At 47.7% G+C, this 13,725-nt stretch overlaps 1 protein-coding gene across 1 annotated transcript in view; it reads right to left on the bottom strand.

Annotated features, from left to right (window-relative positions):
• geminin (geminin DNA replication inhibitor) overlaps positions 1-13,725 on the bottom strand; it is a 26,022-nt gene extending 12,297 nt beyond the window's left edge. The window contains exons 1-4 of the mRNA XM_037433958.2: positions 13,568-13,725; positions 13,441-13,515; positions 13,265-13,384; positions 13,113-13,202 (exon numbers count right to left, since the gene is read on the bottom strand). Coding sequence (XP_037289855.1) covers positions 13,113-13,202; positions 13,265-13,384; positions 13,441-13,515; positions 13,568-13,585 — 303 coding nt within the window. The 5' untranslated portion in view covers positions 13,586-13,725. The remainder of the gene's footprint in view (positions 1-13,112; positions 13,203-13,264; positions 13,385-13,440; positions 13,516-13,567) is intronic.

Below are 13,725 nucleotides of genomic sequence, written 5' to 3'. Positions count from 1 at the left end.
AGCTATGGATTAAAATAGCACAACTGATAAGTCAATGACACAGGCAGACTACTAGACTCCAATGTTAAACGCTTCTAATAGTTCCCTCGTCGTTTGAACCCTGGCACACACAAGCACGACTTTATTTTTTTATTTATAGAAGCCCACTTTTTAAAAAGATGGGCTTCCCTTGGACGGTCTTGTATGCCATAGCCGAAGCTTCGCAACAAAAACTGAAAATCAGTACTACGGAAGAGCACCTGAGAGAATGGAAGTGTGTGAGACCACAGGTGGTGCCATACATGCACAAAATGAGTCATAACCCGAAAAAGGTGGCCGCAAAATACGGAATTTTCATCGTGTCTTGCACTTCAAACAAATTGGCACAGCTGTGCCAGCGAATCTCCGGTGCTAAGACACAAGGGTACCAAAAAAAGCACGTCAAAATTTTCAGGCATCCATACTACTCAAACGGCATCACAAGGAAAGATGAATGCACATGAAAAAAAGGGAGAAACATGAAAACCAAGCGCCGACTCTCAACTGAACTTTTATTCACGTGCGCAAAACAAATATATACCCATGCGTGGCTTCATACAGATAACAAACGCGTACATAACGTATGGCAATCGGTGTGAGCAACCAATGAAGAACACACAAAAACAACAATATATCTACTGATATATTGTATACAGACGTGCTGATAAATGTACGTCTGTATGCAGACGATTGTGCAATTTACCACTGTATTAGATCTACCTCTGACCATCACTATTTTCAACGCGATTTAGACAGTATTATGCGCTGGTGAGATAAGTGGAGTATGCGCCTGAACCCTAAGAAATGCCAGTGCGTCTGCTTCAGTCGTAAACGCGACCTATACCTGTTTCATTGCGTATTAGACATCATCTAACGGGAGTAACCGAGTATAAATGCGTACCTAGATGTTTACTTCTCATCAAATCTTACTTGGACTAAGCATGTTAAATATGTCACAGTGAGATCCTGCAGAATGTTAAACTTTGTTAAATGAAGCTTCCAGTTAGCTCCTCCTAAAATCAGAGAACTACTCTACTATTCGAATGTATGACTTATCTTACAGTACGCCTCTGTGGCGTGGGACCCACAAACAAAAACTTTGTCTAATATGCTTGAGATCGTTCAAAACCGCGCAGCTAGTTTTGTGACTAGCAACTACAACTTCAGTGTCACTGTGCTTAAAGATAGACTGTGGTGGGATTTGTTGGTATTACGTAGGAGACGCTTGAGATTAGAAGTGCTATTCAAAATATTTCATAGGTTGGTCTAAATAGTTAAAGAAGCTTACCTTTCACCGCCCCATTTTTTCTCTAGGAGAACTGACCACCCCCTAAAATTAGGATAAATTTTTTGCAGAACAAACATTCATCAAAACTCCTTTTTTCAGCTCACAATCTCCCAGTCCAATCGCCTCCCACAGGAGGTGTCAGACTGCAGCGCTGAAACATCTTTCAGGGACATATTTCTACTGTCATAGCTGTATTTTTTATGATCTGTTTCTGTGACCATCTTGTTTTTGAATAGTTGTTCTGGTGTGCGTATTTTACGTTGTGTGTTTCCCCCCTGTAATAATGCCCTCGGGTGCTGCAGATATTTTTAATAAATAAATAAATAAATAATGAAAAATGCACGTGCCTTTTTTTTGCAGATAGTGAAGGAAGATGACGACGTGACCGACAGACTCTCATGCAGTTTGGCCTGTGTGGAGTTTTGTGGCATGTGGGGCGTTTAGTAGCATGTGTGGCTTGTGCGTTTTCAGTAAAGTATCCTTTTACGTCTTGCGCGCTTTGAGGACGCCGGTGAAGACATTTCAGAAGTGGGATGGTCATCCAGTCACCAAAAGAAGAGAAAATGTGAGTTCATCGGTGCATGGCACTGGTAACCCTAAACCTGAGATGGAATGCACCAACGATACAACCTGACTGGCGGTGGACACGCAGACTCCAACCACGGAGACACTATCACGGCTCATGAACTGCTACAAGCCATTCAAGAAAAGGACAGACTGATATCAACCCTTTTCCAGGACGCCCGTGCGAGCGCAGTTCCGCCTCCTCAAGAATTCTTGCTCCGCGCCTCGCACATTCATTATAAAATGGTAGGCTCTGATATCACACAAACAGACTCTATAAAATATTTGGGTATGTATAATCATCACAAGCAACTTAAAGTGGAACGTTCATATTGAAAACACATGCACAAAAGCATATCAATACACTTGGGTTTCTGCGCAGAAAGCTAGCTGCGGCTCCTGCATTTGTCAATGTAATAGCCTATAAAACTAGTGCACCCCATTCTTGAATATGGCAGTATAGTTTGGAACCCCCACCAAGTATCTCTTGCAGATAGACTAGAAAGAACCCAAAATAAAGCACTACGTTTTATCTTTTCAAAATAGTCCCGTAATAACAGTATCACTACTTTTCGAAGTGCCGCAAGAACTCCTACACTTGCTTGCTGGGAGCAATAAAATTTCTTTACTTGCTTTATCATCATCATCAGCTTGACTACGCCCACTGCAGGGCAAAGGCTTCTCCCATGATCCGCCAATCTACCCAGTCTTGTGCTTTCCATTGCCACGTCATACCTCCAAGCTTTTCAATCTCATGGGCTCACCGAACTCTGTCTCCCCTTCTTGCGTTTGCCTTCTCTCGGAATCCAGTCAGTTACTCTTAACGACCACCGGTTATACTGCCTACATGCTACGTGTTCGGCCTATGTCCAGTTCTTTTTCTTCATTTCAACTATGATTGATGTCCTTAACCCCGGTTTGTTCCCTGACCCACTCTGCTCTCTTCTTGTCTCTTAAAGTTACACCTATCATTTTCCTTTCCATCGCTCGCTCCGTCGTCCTCATTTTAAGCTGAACCCTATTTGTAAGCTTCCAGGTTTCTGCTCTGTAGGTAAGTACTGGCAAGATGAAACTGTTCCTCTTGAGAGATAGTGGCAATTTACTAGTCATGATTTGGGAGTACTTGCCAAATGTGCTCCACCCCATTCTTAATCTTCTAGTTACTTCAATCTGGTGGTTCGGGTCCGTGGTTATTACCTGTCCTAAGTAGACATATTCCTTAACAACTTCCAGTGCCTCTCCACGTATCAAAAAATGCTGTTTTCTGCAGAGATTGTTGCACATTACTTTAGTTTCATGTATATTAATTTTCAGACCTACTTTTCTGTTTTCCGTGTCTAGTTCAGTAATCATGAACTGTAATTCGTCCCCTGAGTCACTCACCAAGACAATGTCATCTGCAAATCGCAGGTTACCAAGGTACTCTCCATTAACTCTTATCCCAAACTCTTCTCAGTCTAGGGTCCTAAATACCTCCTGTAAACACGCGTTGAATAGCATTGGAGAGATCACGTCTCCCTGCCTTACACTCTTCATTATTAGGATTCTTTCGGTTTCTTTTTGGAGAACTATGGCGGCTGTGGATCCTTTTTTTTTTTTTTATATTTGGCGGAACATGGGAAGGCAGGCTACATTAGAGCCGGCTATCCCATCATCATAACAGTATGTACAATAGAAACAAACAAAAAAGCAAAATTAAAAAGAGAGGAAAAAGAAAAGAAATCAAATACAATATGTATAATATTATATACATTATAGCGCATATAATGCATGAATAAGTACAATATGTATGATCATAGTCCAGTTAATATATTGGGATCACACTGCAGACAGAGTCTGTACAGATAGCAACAAGGTGTAAAATGAACTATCAAGGCATTAAGGAGAGATGCGGGTCGAAAAACTCGGGTTTTTTTTTCAAAATTACAGATTTTTTAATTTCACTTGTTTCGATAAGATTAGTACCTCTACTGTTATGAAAAAAATAATGCAGGTCAAAACTTAACTGGAAATGCTTTGAAATTTCATCTAAAGAGCACAAGGTGGCTGTTAAAAGGTCGAAAGTGTGTAGCCTTCGAGCACCTTGCCGCCGATAATGCGCCGCCGCTAGCCATTGTTGATCGCATGAGTCGAAGAGTCGAGCCTCACTCTTCAAATAACAACAGTTTCTCTCGCTGATGTAGTGCAAGAAATAATAAAAAGAATCACTCTTCTGCGCGTTTTTCGAGCATCGCGACTGGCTTATCACATGGTACGAATCGGGGACCGCCATTGGTCGCTGCGTGCTTGTATGTGCTGTGAAACCTATTTGCGGGGTTCATGTCTTGACGAGCAGCACAGCTGAACAATGCCTTTCTCGTGTAATTATCTCAGTTATGAATGAAAAAAGGCATTGCTGGCAAGTGAAAGCCGTAGTGCAACGCGCTTTGTAGGAATAGGCTACGAGCAGCTGGTTCGATTTGCGGCAGTTGTTGGCTTGCAAAAGCCAATGCATCAAAGTCATTCACAGCCGTCAGCCGGAAAGTTCGTGATGTGGCAATGGATGACATCAGCGCCAATCTTGAGAGGTCGAAAGAGCTCGCAGTGAGAGAACTTAGCAGGGACGACGTTGCCATTATGTACGACGGCATGCGGCACAAAGATGGCTGCAAAATGGCATGACACTGGGCTTAGTTTAGATTTCGCAGTCCTGTCGAACTTCTTCCTAGCTTGCAGTTGGCACAAGGCTCTGCCAGATGGAGCGGAAGTTTGGCAAGCGTTTCATGGCACTGTCTGTGAGGGAAATGTCTGTGAGGGAAATGTCTGTGAGGAGTTGGCTCGAAAACGCCGAGAGAGACAAACTCATGGTGCTGGCGTATTTTAGTCGCAGTGGCCACTACAAGAAATGTTGTTCTTTTTGGTGTGCAAATTTAATCTGATTTAATATTCATAATTAAAAACTCAATTTTAACTTTAAAAATCGTTTTTCTCAAACACAAATTTTGCCATTTTTTTCAATGTGCCCCTCCTTTTTTGGGTACTTCTAATGCTCGGATCTGCATGAAATTTTGCCGAATTTTTTTCCAAAGTATGCCAAATGCAATTATCTAGTTTAAATTTCAATAGTTTACTGTATAATAAAAAATTGTATGTATACCTTTAACAGGGTAGGTAAAATACGAACTTTTTACTCCTATTATTTTTCACACATAATAAATATTTTGTATGTGCTTCCAAATTAGTTATTTGCACTCTACACTTTATTTGAAACATTATGAACTATGAATGGTAAAAAATTACAAAATTTTAGGGATGAAAAGAGGGGGGCAAAAGGGTTAAGGTTTTCACTTTGTCATGTTGCAGAGCTATAAGTGTGTAGCTTGCAAGTAAACTAATTATATATTTGAAATCAGCATACAAAGTTCTATAAACAGCTCAAGTTTCATTGCTCTAGGGTGAATATTAAAGAAAAAGTGTCTTCGAGTAGCATCTCCCCTTAAGGTCAAAGCAGAGTCGGGCCATGGTACGCTGCAGCTGCGGGCCCCTATCTGATGACCCGCACGTAAAGCCAGTCGCAACGTTGGTAAAGTGGGAGGTGTTCGTTGTGGTCACAGTAGCAAGATACCTGTCCAAGAGAGCTTTACAGCATCCCAAGGCTGCTGAGGGGCCCATAGAGCATTGAACGAGAGGTTGTCGAGACGAGAAGCATGAACAGCATTCCCGAGCAACGGGCACTGGGCGCTGTCTTGGCACCGTCGGGGTACACCAAGGAAGCCTGACCGAGATCCCTTGGATGCTCACCCGTTAGAAGAACCTTGGGCACGGGATTCATACCATAAGAAGCGCATGCAATGTTTCCAAACGAAAGAAGCCCGTGCGCCTTCTCTGACAAGTGTGGTAGTAAGGATCCTGACAGATTGTACCCTGTAACCACCGAAAAGGCATTGACGCCGTCCACAGATGATTCGTTGGGTAGCTGCAGTAGCGGTCAAGTCATGAAACCCATGGCACAGTAAGCGTGGACAGCATTACTCGATTGAGAACCCCCTGCTGCCGATGACCCGCGATGTACAGGCGGCTTCAGCCGCAAGCTTCAGTTGTCGAACTGCGCGATTGTAATGAGTGAGAAAAGAGACAGCACCCGTTCTCTAGGCCAGCTGTTTTTATTCTATCTTCTTCTTCCTCCGCTTCTCTGGCCTAGCTTGCGCACCAGAGCGCCGGTGTCCATTCTCTGTTTTCACAACATTGTCCTGGGTATAGAAAGGTACGCCAGGCATGGGTGCAGAAATGACGCAGAAAGGATGAAGACGACGATGTTGTTGTAGGTTGTAGTGGGGTCGTGTCTGGACTGCCCTGTTGTCCTGCATCCTTGCACACTGTGTGCATTGTTAGCCCAACCGGCGTTAACTTATTAAATACTACCCGTTACATATTTTTGGTGGAGGTGCGGGGTAACATTCCGACTCTGGATCTCCATAGCGGATGTCAGCTTCGTCCAGCCACGATGCCTGAAGGCAGTGTGCCGTCCGTTCAGTCTACGCCTGCTCCATCACCAGTGATCCCTTCCCATCTTCTCGATCCAGGTACATTTTGCGGCACCGACACAACTGACGTTGACGAGTGGCTCGCCTTATACGAGCGCATCAGCAAGCAATACAGGTGGGATGAGATGCTTATGCTGTCCAACATCATCTTTTACCTGCGAGGTACTGCACGCGCCTGGTACGAGACGCATGAGTAAGACCTGACGAGTTGGGACATGTGCAAGCAGAAGCTCCGTGACTTGTTCGGCCAGTCAGTTGCTCGACAAATGGCAGCCAGGCAGGAACTCGCGTCACGCGTTCAATCTCCACCGAGCCGTACGTCATCTATATCCAAGACGTGCTCGCCTTGTGTCGGAAAGCCGACAAAGACATGACCGAACTAGACAAGGTCAGCAATGGGTTGAAGAGCATAGCCGACGATGCCTTCAACATTCTGATATGCAAGAACTGTACCACCATTGACTCATTGTCAGTGAATGTCGGCGGTTCGAACAAGCCGAAACCAGGAGAATCACTCAACGTTTTTTCCGATTCCCGAACACCGCTGCGACTTCTTTCTGCGAGGATCCTGTGGCGCCACGTCCATTCGTGAATCCTCCAAACATCACAAAAATTGTCCGCCAGGAGCTGGAAGCCATGGCTCTTTCCGCATATCAACCCCCTGTGTGCCTGACAACTTGTCCCCAATATCTCTTATTCAGGCTGTTGTGCGACAAGAGTTTGCCAACATGGGCGTCTTAGTTCCCCAAAACTCTAGCCACACACCGCAGCTTATAAATCCTAACGCTGCCCCACTTGTTGCTGCTGCCGCGTCGGTCCCGCGGTTCTCATCGCGCTACCGAAATCTATCCGAGTGGCGCACACAAGATGATCGACCGATATGCTTCTATTGCCATCGCGTTGGCCACATTTCCCACCACTGCCGCAACAGATGGTCTTTCCAGCAACGTTTTCTAGACGACCACCGACAGGATCGGGGGCAGTATTCGCCACCTCGTTTTGCCAATGACAACCTTCAGGACCTTCCACCTAGCCACTCTACGCTACGCTCCGAACCATCCTACGCCGATGTCGTCGCCCAGGGAACCCGGTCCAGCCGCTCGCCGTCGCCTCAGGGTTGCCAGCCGCGCTCCTATCAACGCCGTCGCTCCCCGTCACCGGAGTATTCTGGGCAGTTCTCAGGAAACTAACAGAGGCAGCTCCTGGAGGTGGCGCTGCATTGACAACTCGGACCGAAAAACCTCTACCGACCGCTCATCCCAGACGAAGTTTACTTGGTGTTCTTATCGATGGCCTGACCGTTACAGCTCTAATAGACACTGGTGCCCACATATCCGTTATGAGTTCACGTCTTCAATTCCGTTTGAAAAAAGTTCTTACCCCTGCCATGTCTTCAACTGTGCGAGTAGCCGACGGCAGCCGAACATCAGTTCTTGGTATGTGCACTGCCCGCGTCACTGTTGCCAGCCTTCACACTTCAGTAATCTTCACTGTTCTAGACGCTTGCCCACACGACGTGATTCTCGGCATTGACTTCTTGACCGCGCATTCAGCCTTCATCGATTGTTCAACTGGCAATTAACAGCTAGAGTCGCCTTTGTACTCCGATGTCCCTCCTGCAGATCGCACACGACTACGGTCCGTGGAATGTCTACGATTACCGCCTCAGGCCGCTGTGTACCTTTCTAGGTCGCCGTTCCCACCTGTTCCTGATGGCGACTACTTGGCAGCTCCACTCATTGACCTGACCCTTTCCCGGAACATAATACTTCCTCATACTATAGTGAGGATTAGTGACAACAAGACGCTTCTCCCTGCCCTCAACTTCTCCGTGCCGACCCAGGTCATTCCTCAAGGTATTGCCTTAGCAGAACTCTCCACTCTGGAGGAATGTACGATTTCATCTCTCACTCCTGACATCAAGACCGTAGCCGAACCTGTCGCAGCTGCACAGAATAGAGCTTTCCTAGACAAAATGATATCAAACGCTCTGTCGCCATCCCAAGTTGAAGCGCTCCGTGGTCTTCTATTTTCTTACCTCAACATTTCTGATATAGACAACCGTTCCTTGGGCCGCACAAGCGTTGTAGCCCATTGTATCGACACTGGCGACGCCAGTCCCCTTCATAAGCGTCCTTACCGTGTGTCTCATTCAGAGCGCCAAATAATCCAGAAGGAGGTAAAGAAAATGCTCGACAAAGACGTCATAGAGCCTTCAACCGGTCCTTGGGCGTCACCTGTTGTGCTAGTTAAAAAGAAGGACAACACCTGGCGGTTCTGCATCAACTATCGCCATCTCAATCGAATAACCAAGAATGATGTCTATCCTCTACCTCGAATTGATGATGCGCTTGACTGCCTTCATGGTGCCAAGTATTTCTCTTCCCTGGACCTACGATCTGGATATTGGCAAATTGCAGTCGATGACCGCGACTGCAAGATGACGGCATTCAAAACACCCGACGGGCTTTATCAATTCAAAGTCATGCCTTTTGGGTTGTGCAATGCACCAGCAACTTTTGAACGCATGATGGACTCCCTCCTTCGCGGTTTTAAATGGTAGACGTGCCTGTACTATCTAGACGATGTCATCGTTTTCTCGCCCACCTTTGAAAGTCATCTTCCACGTCTGTAGGCCATTTTTGATGATTTTCGCTCTGCTGGCCTCCAGTTTAACGCGTCTAAGTGCACCTTTGGACGCCGTCAGATAAAGCTACTTGGCCACCTTGTTGACGCTACTGGTGTACCACTCGACCCTGATAAAGTCCACATGGTGGGCGAGTTTCCGGCCCCACGTTCCACGCAAGAAGTCCGCAGCTTTTTGGGACTCTGTTCATATTTCCGCTGTTTTGTCAGCAACTTCGCGGAAATTGCTCGGCCCCTCACGTATCTCCTCAGGAATGTGACTTTTTCCTGTCGTGAAGACCAAGAACATTCCTGAGCGTCCTTAATTTCTGCACTCACATCACCACCTGTGTTGGCTCATTTTGACCCAGCCGATCCAACGGAGCTTCGCACCAACGCAAGTGGCCATGGCATAGGGGCAATACTCGCACAAATGGAGAACGGCACAAACCATGTCATAGCCGCCTACTTTCTTAGTCGGAAAGGAACTATTCAATTACTGAGCGAGAGTGCCTGGCTCTCATCTGGGCTATCGCAAAATTTCGTCCGTACCTATATGTACGCACGTTCGCAGTCATCACAGACCACCATGTGCTCTGCTGGCTGTCAACCCTTGAGGATCCTACACAAAGACTCGGGGGATGGGCATTGCGATTGCAGTACACGTTGTCTGTAGTGTACAAGTCTGGCAAGCTTCACAGCGATGCCGACTGTTTATCTCGACAACCTGTTGATCCACCCGACTCCTCTGAGTTGGAAGCTGATGCCAAAATCCTAGCCATAATAGATTTTCTGCAAATAGCCGACGAACAGCGCCGAGATCTATCGCTGCTATCGATGATTGACCGTCTTCCATCCAGCCATAAAGACCCTTCACTGAGCCTATTTTTTCTTCAAGACAACGTTTTGTACCGCCGCAACTTACAGCCCGATGGCGCAGAACTTTTGCTCGTCGTCCCTCGTCATCTGCGCAAGGACATCTTGCAAGAACTTCACAATGCCCCAACTTCCGGACATTTAGGTGTCTCCAGAACCTATGCCCACGTCCGCCGACGGGTATTCTGGAAGGGCCTTTATCGTCCCGTTCGCCGCTACGTTGCAGCATGAGACCTGTGCCAGCGTCGGAAGAAGCCTATGTCTCTCCCTGCCGGTCACCTTCAAGCTATTGAAGTCCCAGCCAAGTTGTTTCATCGTGTGGGTTTGGATTTGTTAGGCCCCTTCCCAACATCGGCAACGGGAAACAAATGGATAGCAGTAGCCACGGATTATGCCACTCGGTATACAATTACTCGAGCGCTACCGACCAGCTGCGCAACGAACGTCTCAGATTTCCTACTCTATGACATCATCCTTTAGCATGGCGCTCCTTCTCACCTCCTCATGGACCTTGGCCGCTGCTTTCTGTCTCGTGTGGTTGACGACCTACCTTCTTAGATCCTGTGCTACGCCGCACAACTTTACGACTTCTTACCATCCTCAGACTAACGGACTTACTGAACGCCTCAACCGCACACTGACGGACATACTTGCTATGTATGTTTCTGACGACCACACCGATTGGGACACTGCCCTTCCGTTCGTAACCTTCGCCTACAACTCGTCGCGTCGTGAAACTGCCGGCTACTCACCATTTTATCTTCTCTTTGGCCGTGATCCCTAACTACCTTTCGATACCCTGCTTGCGCATGACGCACAAGATGCCATCTCCCATGCTTTGATCGCACGTACAATAGCCCGCCCCAGGTTGTCATCGTCCCAGAAAGCACAAAAGTTTCTCTACCACAGCCGACATAGGGATGTCGATTTTTCTCCGGGCTCTCTTGTGCTACTGTGGCTGCCATCCCATCGTGTCGGCCTGTGCGAGAAACTTTTATTGCAATACGTTGGGCCTTACCGAATTCTGCACCAAGTCACACCTGTCACCTATGAAATTTCTCCAACTATGAACCCCACTGTTAAATCCAGAAGTGACATTGTGCATGTTTCTCGCCTGACCCCCTATCACAGTGACCCGTCCGTCCAATAGCAGCAGGCACCAGGACGATGCTTTGCTGCCCGGGGTACTGTCACTGGTATAGAAAGGTACCTCAGACATGGGTGCAGAAATGACGCAGAAAGGATGAAGACAACAATGTTGTTGTAGGGCAGTGTCTGGACTGCCCTGTTGTCCTGCATCCTTGCACATTGTGTGCAGTGTTAGCCCAACCGGCGTTAACTTATTAAATACTCCCCGTTACAATATATTTACATCTGTCACAAAATTTGAACCAACGCACTCCCTGTGCCGAGCACGACATGTTAGCTTACTAGGACCAATTGGTTCAGTGGGCTTAACAAGCTGCTCTAGCATTGTTATCACGCTGGACGTAACCAAGAGGCCAGGGTCCGCTCTTTGCGAGCCGCAGGGCACGCGATAACTGTCGCCATGGCGAGAACACTGTACTGCTCAAGGCCGCAACACTTTATTGCCTGTAATAACAACAAAGACACAGTATAGAGCCTGTTCCAACAGGTAAAGCAGGAAAGTAAATGGGCTTATCCACGCCCCGAGCGAGAAGTACAACATAGGGTACCGCGAGCACGTCTCTGTGGGAAAAAGTGATTCACAGCGACACCGGGACAAAGGACCCAATCGCTCAAGCGAGGGCGAAACTCCGCTCACGTTGGCTTCCGAGGGGTACGAGTTGGTGTAGTTTGACCACACACTAGGACACCGCACCGCTCTTCGGCCTAGTGCGCGAAACGTTGGAGAGGGGGGACAAAAAGTAAGCATTCACTGTGGGTGCAAGGCGCCATTAGCAAAGTCCAAACGAGCCGACGCGTGGTGCGCGCGAGACATCCCGAGAGACTTTGCGCACGGCGCCACAGTCGACATTCGCTACCGGGTGAGAGGGGTTCAAAGTCACTCCCCGCTTCCCTCAGTGCGGCAGACCGCAGAGGAGGGGAAGTACTTTGGTTTGGGCTAGCTGGTTCATAGACCTTTCTAAGCGAGTTCTAAGGAAGAGGGAAGTCATGTCGGGACATGAGTACGCAGAAAGAGGCGGCAAAGCCCACGCAAAGACGACAGGCTAGCCTCGATTCCCACAGTACTGTCACGCTAGACTTAACTAAGATTTGTTATTTTTATGTATAGACGAGACGTTAACAGCTTCCATCATTATGTTTAGATGTAACGCTTGACACTTCGCTTGCAAATGCCATGTTCAAAAGGTCCATCCCTGTGTTGTTTTGCACAGATAATACAGACAATCCCGGATATATTGAACTTCTATTGGCTTGTATATTTACGTCTTGACGTAACTATAGCGGTTTTTTTAGCTAGGTCTGGACCAATGCCTCCTCTAGAAAGACGCCTGCGACGACGCACGCTTTCCCATGGGGACGGGGGTTCTTTAAAGTACAGCACTTTCTCCACAAGGAGCATTCGCAGCCGACACCACTACTTCCGCTGGATTCTGAAGTGACGCTATCACAGACACACCTGTGTTGCCTCTGAGACGACATAAGGCATTGCTTTAATCTTAGTTGCTGCAAGGTTTAAAGTGGCCGCTGCAGCGAGTGATCGCAGCCATCACTGTTTGGGGAAGCGGAGGAGGAGAAAACAGGAGAGGCCCGGGAACCAGCTCTTTGTATTATGTTGCAGGCATCTTTCTGGGGGGAGGCATTGTCTGGACGTAACTCTAGCCACATCACTACGCAAATGGAATCACACTTTGTCTAGAGCGGTGGATTGCGTTGCTGCGGACGCTGCTGTTGTCCGCAGCTGCTATGAAATGTTAGCAACCGGCTTCTGTTCATGCTTGAATCATATATAGCGTAAGGGCCCAGCATGCGGTGCGACTATGTTCGGTGTCCATAAGGCGTCGGTCTTTGCATATTTCTGTAGAAAAAGGCAGCTGAAGCTGGCCGCCCTAGACAAATGTGATTACATCTGCACACGAATTGTGGTGACGCATCAGAGACAGAGTGTCCTTTCTTTTCACGTAGTTGCAAGTACTGTCGGGGGCAAGGATTATCTTGACGAACACGACTTTGTCTGCCAAAGTCGACCGACACACTGTTTCTGCGCGAGTCATCGCACGAACGCAACTCGCCTTTAAGAGGTCGGCCAACGGCAGTGCCTGGTCTGCAATACTCTGCAGGTGCTTGTTCTCAGCAGTCAGGAGCTCGACCGTCAGGTGCAGCTGCGAGTGTGTAAACGGTATACGCTCCTCTCTCGTACTTTTTATCAAGAGGCGGCGCTCACCTGCTCGTTCTCCTTGAGGGCCTCCTCGAGTGCGACGCGCCTCTGTTCGGCAAGCTCCTTCCAGTACTGGCCACTGCCGCTAGAGTCCTCCTTTCTGCCGCAATTCTCGGCCTCTGCGGGCTGCCCAAGTAACATCGCATCAGACAAGTACCCATGCACAGCGGCCGCCGGCTTACCTTTCGACTTAGGAGGAGGCCCTTCACACTAAGCTGCTGCTGTTGCACTTCACTCAAGGCTTTTCGTTTGACACCCTGTAAAGATAACGTTGAACACGTGCTGTGGGAAGGCTGTCTTCGAAATTACCTTGCTCGAGGCCTTCATTTTTGCCGTCGGCGACAAGACAGCAGCCTGACAGGAGTGCGTCTCAAACACGACCTCATTCGCGCCAGAACTAAGTGCTCTAGATACCAGAACTGTACCATAGCCTCCTAGATTTCCCTTGCCTGCTGGATTATCGACGG

The sequence above is a fragment of the Rhipicephalus microplus genome, chromosome 3, assembly GCF_043290135.1.
Source record: "Rhipicephalus microplus isolate Deutch F79 chromosome 3, USDA_Rmic, whole genome shotgun sequence".
Lineage (NCBI taxonomy): Eukaryota > Metazoa > Arthropoda > Arachnida > Ixodida > Ixodidae > Rhipicephalus > Rhipicephalus microplus.
Note: the sequence above shows the minus strand (reverse complement) of the source record. Positions and strands in the feature narration are given on the sequence as shown.